The sequence below is a fragment of the Drosophila suzukii genome, chromosome 2R (genome assembly GCF_043229965.1).
Source record: "Drosophila suzukii chromosome 2R, CBGP_Dsuzu_IsoJpt1.0, whole genome shotgun sequence".
NCBI classification, from domain to species: Eukaryota; Metazoa; Arthropoda; class Insecta; order Diptera; family Drosophilidae; genus Drosophila; species Drosophila suzukii.
In genome coordinates, this window is record NC_092081.1 from 7,175,999 (window position 1) to 7,198,424 (window position 22,426).

Genomic DNA, 22,426 nt, shown 5'->3' on the forward strand with positions numbered 1-22,426 from the left:
TCAAAAATGTTATTTGTTGAGAATTTAATGAACAAAATTTGAAATTATATATATTTACTTTCTGGTTTTATCTTTGTACTATGGCCACACATTATTCATAAAAGTTCCATACAACCATTACCTCATAAGGTAATCATAAGATATACAGTACCAACTATATCTTACCCTTTCCATCGATTGCAACTTAAAACACCTTGGTATACTCTTTCTTTGAACTCTTTATTCTCGTGAATGTCATACAGTTTGTCCGCTTAAACTAGATTTATTGTGGAGTTTCATTAGCCCAATTGCTGGCATCAGAGTCTTGAGGAACCCTTTTGCATTTCTACTTACTGGTCTAGGCATAAAGTTAGAGTATCTGCTAGGCCTAGCAATGCAATAAATATAAATAGAGTGTATAAATAGGGTTATCTGCAAAATATCTTCGCTACGCTACTAGTAGTTATAAAAATATATATAGGTTGAATCTTCAATTAGCTTAACTAGGGATGTGTATTTGGAACAGTGTTGGCTCTTATCGTAGGGTTTCTCCTCCTGCGGAGTTGCATATGTATGTTGGTGAGTGTATCTTAACTAGGCGCCTTAATGTCAAGTTGAACTTTACTTTGCTTTGTGGTGTGGCGATTGCCTCCGTTCCGAGGAATTGTTGATCGATGATCCCCGCGAGCGTTCTGGGCCACTTCGTTAGCCACGAGTTGGAGCTGCCCAGGGCGCCACATTAATAACATCTGGATCTGAATCTGCATCTGCATCTGCATCTGCATCTGGATCCTCTGATTGGAAGCCCCTCGGGCGGGCTGCATCACGAGATGATGCAGTTCTTGTCCTTGTCGCCGCCCATCTCGCTGGGCTTCCTCTTCCGATCGTAGGCCAGGGCATCGTTGGGCACATAGCTCACGCGCACCCCTCCGTAGTGGCGCCTCTGCGGCAGCTGGTACATCATCATGTAGTCCTCGGAGCTGGAGGAGCTCGAGGAGCAGGTGGAGCAGACGTCCGACTCCTCGGACTCCTCCCGCTCCCGCTCCCTTTCCCTCTGCTGCCGATTGGGTGAGTCCTGGACAAGGCTGGCCGCTTGCAGCGCCGAGGGTGGACCTTGGTAGGAGGAGGACAGGGGCTGCGCAGGCGCATAAGTATCCGCCCGAGTGGTCGAGTGCGAGCGGTGGCCACTGCCACTGCGATGGTGAGTGGAGCCGGAGGAGGAGGACTTGCGACGTCTTCGTCTGCGGGAGGAGTGTCCGTGACCATGGCGGCCGCCACCCTCCTTGTCCTTGTCCCGGTCCCTCTCCCGCTCCCTCTCTCCTCCCCCACTTGTCCCTGCTCCATTGCCGGAATAGCTCCTTGATCTTGGTAGGGTGTCCGGAATTCCCTCGAAGCGCACACCCTTTTTCTTAGCTGGCTCCCCGCTCATGGGCGAGGAGGAGGAGGCGCCACTCAGGATGGAAACCGGATGAGGTGGCCCGTGGGAGGCCGACTGCGTGGACAGGGGCGTGTTCAGTGACCTTTCGCCCGCCGAGTGGGTGGGTGAGCCCATCAGTTCGGGCGGCAGAGCAGTGGAGGCCACACTCAGATTGGGAGTGGGCAGTTCGGGAACTTCCCCCGGCGGAGGAGGAGGTGGATGCAGGATGTCCGCGTACTCGTGCTGCTGGAACTGCTGCGAGGAGGAGACGGAGTGCAGCTGCGACAGGTGCTGCAAGTGGACAGGGGGCCCCACTAGTTTTCCAGCCAGTTCCGGCATACTGGAGGTGTGCGGATTTTCCAGGAGCTGCCTTTGCAGCTGGTAGCTATTCGTGGGCTTCGCCGGCCAGGCTGCGTCCAGGTTCGAGGACATCTCGTTGAAGTTGTAGACTCCATCCCGCTGCAGTTCCATGGGCTTGGGCAGAAAGTGGGGCTGGAAGTCGCCGGGTGAGTTCAGGGGCGATAGGTTCTGCGACGTGCTGGAGGCACGACCCCCCGAAAAGTCCGTCAGATCTCCGCCGCCCATGTGGCCGCCAAGGGGCTCCAGATCCTTGACCACGCCCGCATCCGAGTCCGAGGTGGCGTAGCTCTTGCCCTGCTCCACCAAACCGCCAGCCGCCTCCAGCTGCTGGCTCTGCATCTGGTACATCGCCTGGTTGAAGGTCGCCTGGTGTTGCTGCTGCTGCTGCGGTGACATGGGTGGCGAGCTGGAGGCGTGGCTGCTGGGGATGCGCGCCGGCAGAGGCGCCTGCGGGTGGGGGCGCACACGCTGCGTGGGCGGAGTGGGCGTGGTGTACATCCCGGTGCCGGAACTGTCCGACGGCGTGGGTGGCTCCCCCTTGCTGCAGGCAATGGAGCAGTAGATGGCCCCCCTCCGGGGCAGAAAGGCGCGCCCCAGCAGCGAGCAGCGGCACGTGTTGCACGAGAAGCACTCGTCCGTCGCATGCCAGTGCTGCCCGTCGTGGCTCATCTGGCCCTGGTCCACCCCAATGGCCTCCCCGCAGTAGTCGCAGTACTCGGCGAACATCGCGTCGAAGCAGTGCAGACAGTACGGTTTGCCCTCGCGCATGATGTACCGCTGGCCGCCCAGTTGCTTGTCGCACTCGTGGCAGGCGAAGTGGTTCATGTGCCACGCCCTGCCCTCCGCCTCCGTGCACTCGTCCGCCAGGATGATCTGCGAAAGAAAAGAAATTAAATTAGATAAGTTCTTAGAATTGTTTGCATACGACTGTATTTTCTTTTTAAAGGCAACGTTTCTCCAAAAGAGTGGAACATCTACTAAGAAATTTTTCGGGCTCAATCCCTCCTCCCTTTCTAAAGATAGTTTTGGCAATCCAAATAATCAAATCCTGAATAAACCACTCCCTTAAAGGGTAAAGCTAATTTTTAACTTATGTAGTAGTATGTAGTAGTCCCTACTATTTAGTATTAGTGGTAACTTTCAGGTACACAAAAACACCTCTTAAGGAGATAAAAACTAGTGACGATCGCACCTTCAACATACAAAAGTTCTGATATCAACTTTTACCAAATAAATACACTTTCCAAGACTGGTAGTGAACCCGAAGGAATTGGGTGAAATGCAGCGTGGTACCTCAGCCCTTTATAGCTTATATATAAGAATTACATATATTCATAGCATTACAGTAAAGTTGAGTGTTGTTTAGTTTTGTTTTTTCGTCTCTTTCTGATGACCCGATTGACCAACACAAGGATAATAAATGTATACATATGAATGTGAATGATAGATTGAATCAAAGTGTCGCTGGTGCACTTCTTCAGGCTTCTTTCCCTCAACCAAATGTAAATCAGAATGGTCTGTTCAAGGATGGTCGACAGATCGATTCTTTTGCTGCCCCTCGGGATGATCCAGCTTAAGCACGCTCTCCTCGGATGCGGCGAGCCAACTGGATGTCCTTGGGCATGATGGTTACCCGCTTGGCGTGGATGGCGCACAAGTTAGTGTCTTCGAATAGACCCACTATATAGGCCTCGGCTGCTTCTTGAAGGGCTCCAATCGCCGCCGATTGGAAACGCAAATCGCTCTTGAAGTCCTGGGCGATTTCACGAACCAGTCGCTGGAAGGGGAGCTTGCGGATGAGCATCTCGGTCGACTTCTGGTAACGTCGGATCTCACGAAGGGCCACTGTCCCGGGACGATAGCGATGGGGCTTCTTCACCCCACCAGTGGTTGGCACCGATTTGCGGGCAGCCTTGGTGGCCAGCTGCTTCCGGGGAGCCTTTCCTCCGGTCGACTTTCGGGCGGTCTGTTTAGTACGGGCCATATTATCTTTTTTACGTGGAGCACGACAAAAAATTATATTTTCACAAGCGCAATTTTTTTACACAGGAACACAAGCAAAAAATAACTTTTTTACACGAGAACAAACCAATTCGGACGGAAAAAATTTCACAATGAAAAAATCCAGACTGTTTAGGACAATGTGTTGTATGTCAATAATTTATAAATCTCAAGGCTACATTGATTCAAATTAAAACAAGAAAGGAAGTTAGCTTCGGCAAGCCGAAGTTTGTATTCCCTTGCAGTCATAATTAAATTTAATTCCAAATTCTTAAAAACAATTCTTAAACAACGAAGATATAATTTGATTCATATTATTTTTCCACCAATTTTTCGATTGTTCGTATGGCAGCTATATGTATTTATATATATATATATATATAGTCTAGTCCGGCTGGTTCCGACTTATATACTACCTGCAAAAGAAAAAAGACTTTTGGGAAAGTTTCAGCCCGATAGCTTTAAAACTGAGAGACTAGTTTGCGTAGAAATGGACGGACAGACGGACATGGCTAGATCGACTCGTGTAGTGATGCTGATCAAGAATATATATACTTTATGGGGTCGGAAACGTCTCCTTCACTGCGTTGCAAACTTCTGACTGAAATCAATATACCCTCTGCAAGAGTATAAAAAGCATTGTTGTTTAAAACCACTGTAAAAATCCCAGAGATTATTTGTATACATTTTTACTGCAAAAGCTTCGAAAAATTCAAAAAATTGAAAATAAGATAACGTTTGCAGTCATCGGCTTATCGCAGCTTAGAAACACATGGTATTAATCTCTGATTACAAATCATAACTATGTCTGCTTATCGTTCCGAAAAAAAACGCCGATCTGCCTATTTAAACCGCACGAATGGCCTGTGCTGAGATTAGTTTAAAGTTGGCGGATCTAGCAAAATGAAATCGTACTTCAAGTTTTTTCTGTCGTTTTGGCTTTTAAATGAGCTTTCTGCCACGGGAGCCCTACTTCCAAATTTTTATGCGGGTCAGTCAACGGAAAATCAGTGCAACGGATATTGTTTTTCTATTCTGAAGCCCGTTCTCTACCGCAGTGGGCAACTTGAGGAACTTCTGAATTTAAAAAACCAAGTAGAGTGCAAGAAAGAACTAATAGATGAGCAATCTAGAGAATTCGTTAATCAAGGTGAAGTGATCAAGGCATTGACAGGAAGTATCCAAAGTCTGCAGGGTGAAATAAAAAAAAAAGATACTCAGATCAGTGGTCAAATTGAACAACTGAAAAACGAAATCAAGAGCATTACGAAGCAGAATAATGACGACAAAGTTAAATCTCTAACAGAAACTTTAAAAGGTTTGGAAAGTAGGTTAGAAAACATGAGTTCCCAAATCAATAATCAAACTGAATTGATAAAAGCTAAAAATGCCGAGGTAGTGAATTTGAAAGAATATATTCAAGACTTGCAAAGTACAATTAACAACAAATTGAGTACGGAAACCATTAGCAAAAAAACCGATGATATACGAGTATTGAAGTGCAGTCGACAGGACTCCTGCCCCAGAGAAGGTCCTAGTGATATTTACAATATCAACCTGAGGGGGATAGGTACATTCGAAGCTCCCTGCAGTTCAGATGGTTGGCTAACTATTCAAAAACGTTTTGACGGCTCCGAGAACTTCGATCGTCCCTGGAAAGACTATAAGGAAGGGTTCGGCAATATAAGAGGAGAGTTTTTTATCGGGCTTGAGAAACTGCATGTTATGACTCGGGAACGTCCTCACGAACTTTACATTAAACTTGGCAAGGTGAACGGATCCACAGGCTTCGCTCATTATGATGACTTTAAGATTGGAAGTGAACTGGAATCGTTTGTGTTGTCGATAGGGACATATAATGGTACAGTCGGAGACTCTCTAGATTACCATAGGAACCAAAAGTTTACTACACTTGACAGAGATAATGATAAACATAAAGAAGCCAATTGTGCTAAAAATGAAAATGGTGGTTGGTGGTATACTGATTGTGCTTTCAGGTAAAAACATTAATTCACTAACAATTGATGTACATTAATATAATCACTTAAAATTACAGCAAGCTAAATGGAAAGTTTTATAGGGAGGGTAAGACCAGACACAACAAAACTAACGGAATTGTTTGGGGTACCTGGCATGACGATTGGACCTACTCGCTTTCCTTTGTGGAAATTATGATTAGGCCCAAAACGTTGTTAGCATTCCTTCCCGGAAAATAAAAAATACCGTTTTATTATCTTTTGTAAATTTGTTTGTATAAGGACAAAATTAATAATGTTTGGGTTCTATTCAATAAAATATTCTAAGAGTAAAATGTAAGAAACCGTACAGGAAAACTACAGTTTTATATAACGATAGTAGTTAAATTTCAAATAATGTGTAATTACATAAAGTTCTTAGAAGTCTAACAAAATAACAGTGTTCTACAATCCTTAAATTAGTTTTGTTTTAATAAACAACTGAAAAATATAATGCACCATCCTAGGAAAACTGTGATTTTTTGAAAATCTAAGTATCTGTGTATGTCTATCTATATCAGCTTTATTTTTCAGCTTTACTTATTTTGAGAGTGGGAAATAAATGGGGCTGACTAAGTGACTGACTTTTATATCTTTATAATCTTGCTTAGATGGCTTGGGAAATACATTTAGTCTTTACGACCATTCGATTTTTCGATTTTTCATACATATTTAACCATTCTTAAATTGTTTAAAGGGGATATAAAAAAATGCTGATCATAGACAGCAGAAACTAAGAAATTAATTGGGAAATCTAGGAAATGTATTTGATGTTTCATTTTTGAATAAAAACAAGAAAGGAAGTTATCTTCGGCAAGCCGAAGTTTGTATACCCTTGCAGTTATAATTATTACAAAAAATGATATTCGCAATAGTATAGATAATATGTCAAAAAACACCGAAGCTAAAATTTGTTTCATATTATTTTCCAATTTTTCGATCGTTTCTATGGCAGCTTTATGATTTAGTCGTCCGATTTTAATAAAATTAAATTCGAAATTCAGAACTAATTAAAACATGTTATTTCCAAGCGTAGGATATTATATGTAAAAACAAGGAAGAATGCTATAGTCGAGCACCTCGACTATCAGATACCCGTTACTCAGCTAAATAGAGATACGCAAGTAGCAAAGCGAGATTAAAATGCGCCACCTACCGGCGGTATACTGATTTAAGCGTTATGGGCGTTAGAGTGGGCGTGGCAAATTTTTTTTTGGACCAATCGATAGTTATTGTCGAGACCAATACATTTTAGTTAAAATTTTGTATCTGGCATAAAAATTGTGGGCGTCACAGGCGTAACAAATTTGCGCTGCGTATAAGGCTACGGAATCTATATCTGAAATCCCAATTCTCTATCTTTGATAGTTTCCGAGATATCCACGTTCATATTTACGATTTTTTGAAGTTTGTGGGCGGTTTATGGGCGTTAGGGTGGGCGTGACAAACTTTTTTTTGGGTCAATCGATAGGTATTGATGAGAACATTACATATCAGTTAAATCCGAGTCGATCTAGCCATGTCCGTCTGTCCGTCTGTCCGTCTGTCTGTCCGTCCGGATGAACGCTGAGATCTCGGAAACCATAAGAGCTAGGCTATTGAGATTTGGCGTGCAGATTCGAGCTTCTTACGCAGCGCAAGTTTGTTTCAGCAGCGTGCCACGCCCACTCTTACGCCCACAAACCGCCCAAAACTGTGGCTCCTACAGTTTTGATGCTAGAATAAAAATTTTAACTGAAATGTATTGTTCTCATCAATACCTATCGATTGACCCAAAAAAAAGTTTGCCACGCCCACTTAAACGCCCACAAACTGCGAAAACCTGTGACGCCCACAATTTTCATGCTAGATAAAAAATTTTAACTGAAATGTATTGGTCTCGTCGATACCTATCGATTGATCCAAAAAAAAAATTTGCCACGCCCACTCTAACGCCCATAACTCTTAAATCTGTATACCGCCGGTAGGTGGCGCATTTTAATATCGCTTTTCTGCTTGCATATCTCCATATAGCTGAGTAACGGGTATCTGATAGCCGAGGTACTCGACTATAGCGTTCTTCCTTGTTTTTTAATGTCACGTTAAGGCTCTAGTTTGTTTCTTTTAGAGAAAGTCAGCACGAACAAATTCCTTTTCAAAATCTGGTACTAAGGGCCTAAAATGTATCTCCTGAATCTCATGTAATTTCACTTTATGCAATAAGTGAAATTGATTTTCCTCCCTTCTTAATCAACCTCCAATAGTAAAACTTTTTTTAAGACAGCCTAATAATTCCCATCCTGCGAGGATCAGTCAAAGGGGCACTCACCTCATCGCAGGCCGAGCAGCGGGGCTTGAGGGTCTCGGCGTGGTGGCGGCCGCAGTACATGCGTCCATCCCGGTGGAAGTAGATGAGGTCCACGAGGAGCTCGCGGCAGACGCAGCAGGCAAAGCACGCCGGATGCCAGCTGGCATTTGGGCCCAGTCGCGTGGCGAACACGGCGATGTCGCCCGTGGAAATTAGTTCGTCGCACTGAGGGGTTGGAAATGTATATATTGTTTAGATATATATTATTTTTCTGGGAACCTCAGTGGGTGGATGGGAATACTTACGCCGTCGCAGGGTCGGGCGCTCATCAGCTGCCGCACGTTGCCGCGGCCCAGGGCATCGCGTTTGCGCTGCGTGGAGAAGAGCCGCAGCTCCTTGCGCTCCTCATCCGTCAGTGAGTGACAGTAACGAACCTGCAATGACAGCGAGTAACTGAAAACTGTGGCTTTTCCTTCGCGTGCCCCCTCCTTTTGGGAAAAGACAGGGAAATCATATGTTCAAGTGGGGCTCGACAGCGCGAGGAACCTCACAAACCGTGGGCCGAACCAAACCAAACCAAACCAAACCGAACCGCTGCCTGAAGTGATCTTTCCAAGAAGCGCGGACAGGGAACGGGCGGAGATTGTTTGTCTCAGTGGTAGACAGGCCCACATCCCATACTCCCATATTCCCATATTCCACATCCCACAAATCCCAGAGCCCGGAGAAACGCAGAGCAGACCGCAAAAGGCCAAACGGTAGCCGGTAGCCCAGGCTGCCCATCAACGCTTCACCTCCAGCCTCCTGCTGTCCACTCCATCTGCATCTCCATCTCCATCTGCATCTGCCCATCTCCCCCAGAACGGTCTTTGGTCTGTGGTCCCTGGTCTCTGGTCTGCGGTCAGCTTCTCGTTTGTGTGTTGTATGCAAATTTTTTCGGCTGCCTCCACTTATTTTTCGGTTCTCTTTTTTCTCATTTCGAGCCGGCCTTCAATGAGTGTTCTAGTCATCGTTAGCCAGACTCTAGATCTCAGACCCCAATCCCCAGAACAGTGATGGGAAGTACCCCAGTAGCTGTACATGTGGTACCTATTAATTTAGCTGAGTATCAATTTGGAAGTGAAGAATCTCTGTTATTTGGATAACTATTACAGGTAAACTTTAGCGTTCTTAAGCCCATGTTAAGGCATATTTTAGAAATCTTCGGAGATTTAAGAAAATAAATTTTACCTTCCTATAAGTGGATCGATGTAAAATGTATTTTTATTAAGACCAATTTGCTTGAGGAATACATTTTTGTAGATCATTTAATTGTTTCTTTATCAAATTTATTTCTATCTTCCGCAAGCATTATAAAATTCTTATTTAAGTATGTCGATGAATAAGTTTTAAAATTTGTATTAGAGTCAGTTCTGGCCAGAATCATACGTGTCATATCCTGTTCCCCATATCCTGTTCCTTAAATAGCCTGTAAAATGGGAAACTTTCCCATCACTGTCCCCAACCCAAGTAACTGATATCTGGCAATCCGCTCAGCATTCCCTGTTTTTGTTTGACTTGTTTTTTGTGGTCAGCGTCTGCTCTAAATACCAAACTCAGACTGAGTCTGCACTTGTTTTCCCGATTAATTAAAGGTTACAAAACGGGAAATGGTCGGGAGGGATGCACATGGGCTGTATCAGTATAGGAAAAGGAAGGTGTGTGGGAAAATCGTCGCACAATTTGACTTTGAAATGTCATAGCCCGTAATTCGAGTTGGTTTCAATCACGATAAAGCGGCTGCCATGCGATGCCAGCTCCTCCAGTTGGGATAAATGCCGCAAAATTGACGGGCCCACGATCCCGAGGGGCTTGGGTTCGGGGTCAGGTTCTAGGGAAGGGGTTAGGAAGGTGTTGGGAAGGGATTGGGAATGGGTTGGGAAGGTGTTGGGAAGGGGTTCGGAAGGGGGATAGGTATAAGGATGGGAGGGACCCCTCCGCGTACTCACCTCGTTATCATGCGGCGGAAGTTGATGCAGCAATTGTCGCACACGATACTGCTCCCCCGGACTGTTGACGTATGGCACTTTGTCGTCGGGTATTTGCGAGAAATACAAGCGAACCTGCGGGAGAACGGAGCAGATGGATTCGAGTGGTAAGTATGGGTTGGAATGGCCGAATACAGTTAAGAAGCAGCGGGCTCAAAAGGGTTAAGAGCCGACACAGCGGGCAGAGATTTTTGATTTTATTACGCTGATTTCTTGGCCGCTCTGCGCGGAGCCTTCTGAGCCAGGTTGAAAGGTGCACAACGTGCTAAGCCAACTTTATTGGCCACGCTCCTCGCAAAGCGTTCTTTCATCGGCGGGTCGGAGGGGAAATGTGGAAAAGTGGAAAAATGCCAGCTCAAGCGGCGGCTGACTGACACATGGCTTATGCCGCATCAACGTAAATTGCTGCCACATGGCTGTAAATAAATTTTCAATTCTGTTTGTAAAGTCAGCCAGCGCAAAGAGAAGCAAAACGAAGAAATGCAATGCTAGACATCTGATGGGATGGGATGGCTTTAACGGAAGTCAAAGAGTTGAATGCAAAACGGCCGAGACCCCGAAAAAATTCCAAATTTCAGAGTTCGGAATTGCGAACTGGGATATGGGCTATGGGCCATGGGCCATGGACTATGGGAACTGAACTGGGCACTTCTGCCGGGGCAGATTGTGAAAGATTTATTTGGCATTGTCGCATATTTTACGCGAATAATTTACGAGTTCGTTTCGTTTCTCGGCGCCTGGCAAATAATTGAAAAAAGCACGGCTGCGGCGCTTTCCAGCCACAATTGAATTGGCCATTAAAGTCAAATGCGAATTGAGGAATGGCTGCTGGCCGGCGGAGGAGCATTCATTAGCGCTATCTAATTCGAGGGACAGTCGGACACTTGGACATCCAGACTAGACCTTCGCCTAATTGACACGCTCCAATAGAGTCGAGCGGAGCCAGTTCATGTCGCCATCCTCGACTGCAATCGCCTCTGGCCACTCCGCTGCATCTTCTCCAACTTGCCAGGCGATCCTGGCCACCAGTCGCTGATTTATGGCCCCGTCGCGTGTATTTATTTACAGCTCGCTCCGAGTGACAAAATAACGCACAATAACTCAAGTATCCCGCTTATCGCCAGCCCACAAATCTCGCCTGCCATCCGGGGCCTGCCCTTGGCACTGCGCGTTCCTCACTGCAATCGGCACTCCTCAGACGTCCAGGTCTTTTAGTGCATATCGGAGGAAGCCTTGGGGCCAAGAAGTGTCCCAAAGAGCCACGAGATATTTGCAGAGCCTGTTTCAAACTGGGACACCGCCATTCCTGACCTCATGTTATGGTACAGCTAAATATGACAACTTTTTGTAGTTCTGTAGAACTTAAGGCTCAGAAAATATGTGTTCTATAGTTTATATTAAACACCATCGATTGAACAAAGCAGGGTTCGAAAGTATGACTTGTTTTAAAATCTTTTAAGTATGTATTTTTAAAATCAAAGGAAATAAAAAATGAAAAAAAATTAAGTTTAAAAGGTTTTCTATTTTTTGCTAGGCCCGTGTGATTTTGTCTCTCTAAGATAGCTTGAAGTAATCAAAATGATAATAAATTTCTGAAGTAAGTCCCAAAAACCAATCCTAAGAGTTTACTCTTTTGTCATTTTGTAACTATAAAACTAATCCTGTTTCTGCTGAAATCAGAATGGATCCCATTTCATTTCCTAGAAGCCTTGTAACTTATTACATTTGGTTTAAAGGATGAGAAATGAAGATAAAAATCTGTAAGAGAGTACCTACTCTAATGTTGTTTCTTCTTATAGATACCATATTTTTGCTAAAGTTTAAAAGGATCTACTTAATCTTTGTAGTAAGTAACTCATTTCCGATTATTTTTAATGACACAAAATTAAGATTAAGATCTGGTAGGTACTTTTATATATGGCAGGATTTGTATCTAGTGCAGGTAGGATTTCTATCATTAGGACTCACCTGATCAGGCCGCAGTCCTGGTGGCACCCAGGTGTACTCCTCCAGAGCACAGCCACTGTCGTCGTCCGAGTGCGACTGCCGCTGCATGTCCATGTGCGGTCCGCCCAGGAAGGGGGCGTGTCCGGCGGCGGAGGAGGTGCCTCCGGCGGGATGGTGGAGCAGCGAGGGTGGCGACGGCGTGGACAGAGCCGGCGAGAGCTGGTGGTGGTGGTGCGGCGGAGGCGGGAGCTGGGCATTCGAGTACTTGGGATTCGTGGAGCAGCCTGGCGAATACTGGGGGCCCAGGGGCAGGGCTCCTCCTGCTGCTCCCGATACCGATCCCGATCCCAGACTCATTCCCACTCCCACTCCCTGGAGCTGCTGGTGGTGCGGCGGCAAGTACTGCTGGTGGCGCTGCAGGGGCAGCGGGGAGGTGGGCAGGATTCCGGCCGCCGCTTGGGCCGCGTAGAGGGCGCTGGCGGAGGAGCTGCTAGGCAGGCCGTGGGCGGGGGGCGTGGCCAGGCCCTGCCCACTGGGTGAAAAGTGGCGCGGCAGCGTGGGGATCTTCTGCAGATACGAGATCTGCGTTAGCGGAGTCCGGCTGATGGGCCTGCAAGGAAATGGGTTGGATGAGAACGGGCGGAAAACGTGACTTGGCGAAACGGGCTTGACTAATCAGAATTTAATTAAAATTTAAAAATTTAATTAAAATATTTCCTGCTTACTGCCAGGTTAAAGGCCGGCGGAGGAAAAGCTGAAATAAAAGGAAAAAAACGTGGTAATCCCTAGCCGCAAAGCCGAATCATATTGTTAATGTAATATAAAACCGCATGGAAATCATATTCATTGTATTCCTTTTGTAATTCGTTGGGTTTTTTTGCGGTTTTTTACTTCCTATTGGCCGTCGAACAAGCTGTCAATTTTAGTTTGTTTTTCATGCGTTTTTTATTTTGACGGCGTCAAAAGTGGGGGTTTGGGGCGGAGGGATTTGTTTTTGCAAACGTCAAAATGAAAAATATACGCTTCACAGCATTTACACAAACAAATCGACAGCTCTGCGTTGCTTTTGTTGCTATTTTGTTGTTATCGTTGTTGTAAAGCCCGCAGGTCTGTCGCTGTTGTCATTTTGCCATTTTCTGACATTGTTATCCTAGACGGGCTGGAATGCCCTGTAACCCGTTTTTTGTGGCGTCTCCGGTTACAAGCATTTTGGAAAAACAGTTTGATCCGATCTGTAGTTCTATAACTACATAATAATAATTATAAAAATAGTAATTATAAAAAAGAAATGTTGTATTCTATATTTTTTATAGATACGTTTAAAAAAAATAATACATTTGTTCAATGCTACTAACGGATATCATGGTCCTCAACTTTAAAAAATTATTTAAAATAACAGGGAATTTAGAATTACCGGATAAGTATGACTAGTATATGACATAGTATGGTGTGATACGGTATATGATATGGTATCTGATATGGTATAAGATATGGTATATGATATAGTATATGATATGGTATATAATATGGTATATGATATGGTATATGATTTGTTTAATGATATAGTATATAATATGGTATATGATGTTTGTCGATTGTCGTCAAAAAGATAACTTTTTTAAAAGTTTCAGACATTTCATTTTTAAGAACACCCAAAACCGCACTATTCAGTCATGAGAGACTACGAAAACTACAATTTTATTTTGCTGGCTGAGGATTAGTTTAGGATCCGATCAAAACTTGTCAAATATTTGATTTCGATGTTCTCGCAGTCATTGTACGCCAATAAAAATCCAATTAAGGTCTTTAAAAACATTTCCGTAGAAGGATTAATAGGAAATCGCCTAACCCTTAATCCTACTTCAATTAAGGTTTTTTCTGGTTTTCGTAGTGCATTTGCACCGCTCCTTTGACATCGGGGAAATAAGCACGCACCATTTCATGGCAGTTTGCCATATCAAAGGATAACTGTGCATTGTGCAGATACTCACATACAGTCCCCCATATGTAGCTACAGATACATAGATATATATTTGAGTGGGGGCGTGGGCGGGAAGGGGCGTGGTTGGAGCTGAACTGAACTGAACCGAACTGGAAATGCGAGTTCATGCGGGCGTTTTATCAAAACAATGCTGTCCGCCCTTTTGTTGTTTTAGCCAGTGAATTCTTTCTTTTCGCCAGCCACATCCCGATTTAACATTTTCCAATTCCATTTCTAGTTCAGAGTAGGATCGGGAATGGGATTAGGACCGGGACTGGGACTGGGACCCACTGACGTGTCAATAGCTGGGCGAGTGCTATGTGCCAAGCGGTTTCTGCGGTTTGCCGGCAAATTAATTGCACAGATTGCGACTTTCAATGGGGAATAAATCCCGAAAAAATTGTTTGACATTTGAATTTTTGAGCTGTAAATGCAAGAATGCGTGGTGGCACTGCATTTGGGGAACTGCAATGGAGTTTCGCTCCGTTTTCGGCGGGGCTTGTGGGTCGGGGTGAAATGTGATTCGGAGTCCCAAAGCTAAAAACCAAAGCCGAGTCCAAATCCAAATCCCCAGGCATGCACGTGCAACGTATCGCAGCTGGAGACCCCCGATTGCAAAGTGTTGCCCGCCGTCAAATCAGCCGCTTTCAAACTCAAATTACCAGTTCCCGACTTCGGGGCCCCACCAAACCGTCTACAAAACCAGGCGAAACTGTGCCTAAACTCTATAAATTCGCCTGGGAGCCTGTGGGTCTGCCTGGCGAATTTATTGTGCGACCTGCATTTCTTCTTGGCCCTCTTTTTTTCCGGCCTGGACCAGCACAAATTTATTGTTGACTGCAGCGAATTGCGTGAAATTGGCAAAGCAATTGTGGCAAGTTTCAATTTGGCACAGGTCTATGAAGTCATTAAGGCGGGAGAACAAAATGGAAAGTGCATGTGGCCCATGTTGCGCAACATTGTTGGCCAGTCCCGCAGCAACAGGAGCTGCATATACATATGGTATCTAAAGGAACTGAAGAAACTCGAGGAACTGCAGAAATAAGCCCGCCAGTTTTGGCCTGGCCAACAGCTGCCTTTGGCGCTATTTGCATTGATCGACAGCAGAGGGCCCCGTTCTGCGGTCGCCGACTCAATTACTTTGGCAGTCGTTGACCCAGAGAACTGGTTTGGCCCGTCTAGGCCCTTCTGGAAAACTAGTTCACAGATCCACAGAGAGTTGGCCCATTGAGGAGGGGCCATTGAGGGGCCAGCTGCAGCTGGGATCTGCGGCAAGTGCCTATATTTAGCCCCGTCTGCGCTTATCTGGCATCCAAATGAATGATCATTATGCGGCGGTCGCGTTGACAAATTGCCACAGAGCTTGAGCGATGAGCGACGGCTCAATGCTCGGCTAAAGACAGTTTAGCGGATGGTGATGGCTAAAAAAAAATAGGGGGGGGGGTATGCAGAGATATCTCGGGGCCCCAAACCACCGAACACAATGCCCAAAAGGTTAGCCCCAAATCACTTTGGCACTTTGTGTGCGGTTTTCTCAAGTCATTTGTGTGATTTGGGTTAATGTCGGAAGAGCAGCCGAAAAATAATCGTGTAGGTATATATAAGCCTGCTAATACTTGTGTATCCGCAGCGAAAGTTACACCAGGGAACCCGGTGCGAAACTTCTGTTCCAACTTGCTTTTACACGGAGAGAAATAAGGCTTGAAATGGATTATCACCTGTGAAATGATTTAAAAATTTTCAATTATTCCTTAAATATTACATGGTACTTGGTAAATTCTCAGGAAATAGAATATAACATTGTAGTTTGATGATTTCAATAATTGATTTCTTATATATAAATTACGCTTTAGGCTTCCCCTATATCATTTTTTACTCTGTAAGGACTGCTTGTATGGCCTCTTGTGAGTTCAGGGACAGGTGTCGCACCATTAAGACTTGTTTGCTTTTAGTTTTACGACGTCTCTCAGCTGGACAGCAATTATGTGGCAGGACTACCAGTCCCCTTTCTACCTGTCCGTATATCCTTTTATTGTTTTACTATCCCTGACAGAGAGAGAGCAGCAACAAAAGCAACCAAACTTTTATTAAAAAGCTTTGCCAGCTCCACTGGGTTCGGTGCGATTGTCATAAACGATTTTTGAATTGTCCATAAAAATAGCTGGACGGGAGAAAGGAGCGGTGGAAAAGCTCGTAAAGTTTATATGTGGGGAGAATGTCCATATTCCCCAGAACGCAGAACGCAGAGTGGAGAACCCAGAACTCCGAACCCAGAACCACTTGGCATTTTTCCACCGGATCAGCAGCCGCAGAACCAGCACGTTTTGTTCTGTCTGCCTTGTCAACATGACATTTGCCGTGTTGACATTTTTATTGACTTTGGCAGGCAGCAGGCAAACGGTTTTTTGTTCTCGCCCAGCCTGAAAGTTGATTAAGAATGCCAGTCGGTAGAGGTATGTGCGTTCGTCTGCTTCCCACCTGCGTGTGGTCCACTCCCAGGTGCGTTTATTACGCATACGCCAAGTGGCACGGGCACTAATTACTCGTGCTAAAGGCGGCGGCGACTGTACTAATTTGCCCGTTTAGAAAGTTGCATAATGGCGCGAATTGCGTTGGCTTATCTCTTTAAGCAGAACTAAACCAATTAAAGTTCGGGCGGCCAGTGCACATTGCCACTCATCGCAGGCGGCAAATATAATACATATGCTGCTGCTACATTTCAGACGATCTTCTTTTTTGCCCCTCTACTAACGGGCAGGAAAATTGTTTGCCGAGCGTGCAAATTTTCACAGCTGCAAACAGCAACTATGCCAGCAATTTGTGTGCTAAGCGGCACACAGAGCCAAAACCCCCCACCCCCCATTCCGACCATCCCGATCCGCACTTGGCCATCTTCAAGAGACCGCGATCCTAACCCTCTTCGCTGGCAAAATGGAAACACCACGATCAGGTTTGTGCAAGAACAGCGCTTTCGTAATGGCTGCAAGAGAAATTGCATCATCAATGCAAATTCGGTGAGCTAAAGGCGGTGATGGGAGAAGTTCCAATTTGTTTGCAGGGTAATTGATTCAAGGCATTATTTTTTATTCGAGCAACGGCCAATTAATAGCGAACTTTGTGGCAAATACATCAAAGCACAGGCTGCTGGAAAACGCGTGTGCTGTTTTGGGTCGCCCACCAGGTAGTGCCTGCTGGTTCCCCATTCCCGAACTCCCCTACTCAAGATCCCTATGCCATCCCATACCATCCCATGCCATCCCATACCACACCATAACCATATATCCGTGGCTGTGTGTGTTCCAAGTCGGGGCCCACGGCATTCATCCGGAGATTTTGCTGCTTCTGCGGTCGTTGTCTTTGGTCTATGAACTTGTTTTCTCCACTTCGGTCTACCCATTCCCTGGCCCCTGAAAACCCCTTCCTCTTCTGCCTTTTTAATTGAAGCCGTGTCTTTGGCTGTGTTTTTTGCTCCATGCTTTTTGTTCCTTGTCGTCTTTGGGTTTTTTCTACGACTTTTTTTTTGTTTGATGCTTCGATTTTTATACATTAATGCTGCCTTTATTGCTGGAGTGATTATGCTCAATTTTGTTTTTGACCATAATTACATTTCGTTCTCCTACGGACGCATCCGTTAGGTTGAGTAGTTTTATCTGGGACCGGGGTTATGGCTTGCCTCGGTTTTTATGATGATTTGGTAAACAAATTGGCACTGATTGATTTTTATTCAGCGCTAAGCAAACACGGCGAGCGAAGGAAATCACGCTTCGAGTGTTGGCAGACCTCGTTGAGAATGTGGCATCTAGTATCTACGAAGCCCTGAAGGTCAGTAGATCGCCTTTTCGAGAGACTGTTTGCCCGACTAAGTGAGATTTCCACTCGAAAGACGGCCGGAAAACGTGTGATCTGGGGCATAAATCAAGGCTTATCCGGGGACCAACAAAACTGCATTCAAAGCGTAATTATTAATGACACATTCGGATGCTAAAACATGTCGGCATCGAGCCCCACCAACCAAATCTGATTTGATTTATGTGGCTGGCATGGCAACAAAACTGTTCACAAATTAACCGTAATAAAGCAAACTTCATAGTTGCTGCTGCAGTTGTTGCTCCTGCTGCTGCATGTTGGCTTATTTTGATTTATGGCCAACTGAAATTGGAATCTAATTTCTTGGCCATTAACAAAACCAGCAGCAAAGAAATTGTGTTCGTCTGCCTACGCAGAGAGCGCAAGTTGTTCAGAGTTGGCCGAAAACAGAGTGTGCAGAGTGCTTGGGTTTTGGCCACCAACTGACCAATTCCACGGGGAATTAGTTCTGACTCTAAAAGGCAGTGGAGTCAAAGATTGCTTTCGGCGGGAGTAAATCAATCGTGGTATCTCCGGTATTGGAAACTGTAATTGCTTTATTAGAATGAGTTATGTTTTAACAAACTGATCTAATCAGACAGAACGTTTTATGGCGGGATTTGGCCAAAAAGAATGTGAAAAATGGTTTTCTGACACATAAATGTATAATAAATTGATTACTTTTTTTGAAAATGTACAGCTAAAGTCAAAATGGGAACTGTCCAAATATGGTACTAATATTTATTACTGTTTAGCAGTATTTATTTAAATCTTTATTTCAAAGTTGTAGCAAATATAAAGGTAGTTTGCAATATTTTAGTTCTTAAGTTTTTATTTCAGAACGGAATATAAACCTATTTAACTTTTAGTAGTATTTTAAACGCCTCAATATAAGTACACTCGGTGTAGGGTTATGGGGAGTTTTGTATACTGAAAAATGTAAGTCCTTTGGATTATATGTAATCTTCATGGCATTGTTTTTTTATGATTTTCCATTTAGAACTCTGTCAGCGCTGGATTATCTTCTGATGCGTTGCATAATTGCCTACATGAGGTTTCTTAATTTCTGCAGGGTATTCTGTGCATCGACTTATGATTCCTTCTTTTGATTTGGCTCGCTGTTTGACAAAAAGTTAGAACGGTAAAATGCACTTTTGCACTAACTGTTCTCGGAGGCTCGTTGACAACCTGGCAACAACTGGCGACATGGCAAAAATAATTAGCTGCTAATTGCATTTTATGAGATGCCCTGACAGTGAAATGATGCAGCACATTGCACATTGCATCGGAGGTTGCAACCTGCCTGCTAATAGCGGCAAAAAGGCCTCTTTCATTGTGGCGATGAGACTGGTAATTCCGCCGATTTGTCATCTGAAAGCCGACTTCTGGCGATCCGGCAGATTAGCATACAAGTGCGGCTAAATTGTTAAGTTTCCGCCTTCTAGGCCCCACTCACTCTCGTCCCGAACAATGATAATTCGTCCCCCTTATCGCGGTTAGTGGATCGCTGGAAAACCCGCTTGAAGGCAAGTTCAAGAGCTAACGAGGCAGGAATGCAAAGAGTGTTAATGCAGGCGGAATCTTGCCACTCTGTTGCATGTTGCAGGTTGCAAGTTGCACGTTGCAGGTTGCTAGTGGCTGGTTGCTGGTTGCTAGTTGTCCAGTGGCATGCAGGCAATTTAAATGCAAAAAGTGAAGCTGTCAATAAAAATTACGCGACTGCCTCTCCACTGCAATCCCCCCTCAACCCCCCTGAGCATTTAATTTATTGCCCTGCGTGTCTGTGTGAGTGCGTTAAATGTTTTATTAATTAGTTTCCAGGGGGCGGGGGAATTCCCGACATTCTTGGGCCCAGGAATTTGCCCGTGTCTGTCTTGATCTGTCAGTCAAGTGTCAACTTTCGGCTAAACTAATCCCGAAAATCCCTTCCCAACCAACGCACTTGTTTTGACATATGTATACCTATATGTTAGACACATATCGTTTATAAACCTATGCTGATCCACTGCGAATCGCTTTGATGTGGGCGCAGACAAGCCAAGGGGGCCAACGAAAACCGATTTCAATTTCAGTCATTTTGACAGCGGCTTAAGAGGCCTGAGAAAGGCCCGGCCAAAAGGGGAAACACAATTCCCAAGACACAATTAATATGCCACGCAGTTCTGCCGGCCATAAATGCGTATAAACATGGCCTAAGCACCGCCCCCCGCCCACCGACCGCCCGCCACTTTGGGCAATTAGCATGGCTAACATGAGCGGAGACGCTTAATGGCCTTGGTTTATTTTCACATTACCAGGCAGGCAAACCATATACAATATACCATATGTACCATTCGTACATGTAAAAAATACTTTAAACAAAAAAAAAATGACGAAAACAAAATCATATTTTATCGCCATGCATAAATAAATCACAAGGCTGTGTCGCTGTTGTTGTCGCTGTTGTCTCGCACTTCTCTGGCGCCGTTTAAAAAGCGGAGTTTTAGCCTGGCTCACAGAGCGCCGAGCCAGTTGGCCAATTGTCTGGGCCAAGTCATGCAAGTTGCCGCCGCCATCAGCGTCGCTTTGGCTGCACTTTGCTGCTGCAATTAAGTTGCATCTGCAACACAGTCAGCGCCGCAGCCACGCCCCCAGAAAGCAGGGCCGCATTCGTGGCATTTGTCAGGGGCGGCGGCATTTGCGGCTCGCAGGCGAGTGCCCCTAATGGCTTTGTTAATTAAAACCAAAATCAATATGAATGGGCCAAGAGAGTTCGCAATAATGGAGGAGCTGCTGTTGCGGCCATGTTGAAGATGAGCGGCCAAGTGATGCATGGGAAACAAAAGTATCGATTTACAAATGATGTTGAAAACATTTTATCATATCTATAGTAAATTAGGAAATGGTAGAAAAGATGGGATTTGTCTTTTATATGTATTGCATCGTTAATTAAGACCAAAATCATTATTAATGGGCCAAGAGAGTTTTCTATGGTCATGGAGTTGCTGTTGTGGAAATGTTGAAGATGAGATGGCTAAGTTATGTATGGATAGATGTTTGCAAGTATCGTATAATAATATCGAAATAATTGTAAGTTAGAAAACAATTTAATTAATTTAACTTTAAGATAGGACACAAATTGAACAATGACAATATTGTATTAGTATATAGAAACAAAGTATGCATCAAATCCAGAAAAATTTAATCATATCCAAAGTTCCACTTCTAAATATTCAAGAAGAAACGATCTTGAATCAAAGGAATGTTTTTCGAGATGAAGTGTTTTTATATTTTTTATGAAGGTCCATTTTGATTTTCAATTTAGAGAACTTGAGATTGAAGTAATCTTCGCTTACTTTTGAGCTCGAGAGAGCGGTTGCTTTTTTCTGAGTCATCAAATACAAATGTGGTATACTTGTTTTTCTTAGGATATCCTTCTTTGACTAAAGGAATAATATTAAATTATTTCAATAAAGTAATTCAAAAAATTGTAATCAAGTATTGAAGACACTTAGCATTACCCGAGATTTTTATGACATTCTTCATCGTCATACCAATGAATAATAAATATATTTAAAAATACACATGAAATATACATGTTTTTGCCATCCCTAGAATCAGCACTTCCTTGCAACATATTGCTCCCTCAGCGGACCCTAAAATTTAAGTACTGCCGCAAAGGCTTAAGGATGGTCGGTGGTGTAGAGAGGTTTTCAGAATTTCCCAAGCAAATTCTTGTTCATAGGTTTTTGTTTTTCTGTTCATTTTGACTGCCGAACAAGTCGTAAATGTGTCCCCGCCCGATCCAGCCCCTTAACGCGAAATGGAGACGCAGGCCGTGACGAGGATCCCGCTTAAGCTCTCGAGATTTATGCGGCACTCGATGGCAGTTAAGATTGAATTGAATGCTTAGACACGGGCTGAACACAAGTTAATTGCCAACGCAGAATGTGAACAAACCAGAAGCCATTCATTCGGCGCAGAGCTGGAGAAATTATTGCAGTGCAATTTTTTAATATCTTCATTAAGCGCTCTGGGGCCCATGCAATTAAAAGCCCAGGCGAAACCAGATTCGGAATCCACAGTTTTGCATAGATCTGGGAACTAATGCGAGTGCGGTGGGATGGGACTCTCGACTCATCGATGGCAGCCGTTGGGCTTCTGGGCGAGAATCATCGAGAATCGAGATGGGAGATGGGTGATGGGATATGGGAGATTCAAGAACCGAGAATGGAGAATCGCGTGTGGCTACCGGATTGCAGACGGATCGGGTTGAGACCGTGTCAGAGGCACATCAAAACGGCGTCTGTTATTATTATTAATTATGCTTTGATTGCCTTCTTGCTGGAATCGCTTCGAATCGCTTGGAATCGCTTCGTATCGCTGGCGGTTCCTGTTAGCAGGCCGTTTGCCAATGCAGCTCCCGAACGTGGCTCTGGCCTCTAATTTGTGGTTGCCAAAGTTGATCATCTTCATTGCCATCACCAGCGCCATGATGAGCTTGGCCAACAGCTAATTGAGTTGTGGCTCTTTCTCCTACTCCGTTTCCCAAGCAGCGAGTTCGTTGCCTAAGTCTTTTGTTTGCTC

At 44.7% G+C, this 22,426-nt stretch overlaps 3 protein-coding genes across 5 annotated transcripts in view; 1 reads left to right on the top strand and 2 right to left on the bottom strand.

Moving 5' to 3' along the window:
• Nucleotides 1-200: 200 nt before the first annotated feature.
• The window catches only part of pk (prickle), a 71,865-nt gene continuing 49,639 nt past the window's right edge, over nt 201-22,426 (bottom strand). For all 3 annotated transcript variants that reach the window (XM_036814207.3, XM_017085379.4, XM_036814205.3), the window contains 5 exons: nt 12,055-12,643; nt 10,048-10,161; nt 8,365-8,493; nt 8,081-8,284; nt 201-2,629 (listed from right to left, as the gene is read on the bottom strand). In XM_036814207.3, the coding sequence (XP_036670102.3) occupies nt 803-2,629; nt 8,081-8,284; nt 8,365-8,493; nt 10,048-10,161; nt 12,055-12,643 (2,863 nt within the window). In that variant the 3' untranslated portion in view covers nt 201-802. The remainder of the gene's footprint in view (nt 2,630-8,080; nt 8,285-8,364; nt 8,494-10,047; nt 10,162-12,054; nt 12,644-22,426) is intronic.
• On the bottom strand, nt 3,097-3,907 carry LOC108018019 (histone H3.3 type 1-like). The gene has a single exon (XM_017085378.4). The coding sequence runs from the start codon at nt 3,738-3,740 to the stop codon at nt 3,330-3,332; it is 411 nt and encodes a 136-aa protein (XP_016940867.1). The 5' UTR covers nt 3,741-3,907; the 3' UTR covers nt 3,097-3,329.
• Nucleotides 4,627-6,130, top strand: LOC108018018 (fibrinogen-like protein 1). The gene is made up of 2 exons (XM_017085377.4): nt 4,627-5,754; nt 5,814-6,130. The coding sequence occupies exons 1-2, from the start codon at nt 4,661-4,663 to the stop codon at nt 5,971-5,973; spliced, it is 1,254 nt and encodes a 417-aa protein (XP_016940866.4). The 5' UTR covers nt 4,627-4,660; the 3' UTR covers nt 5,974-6,130.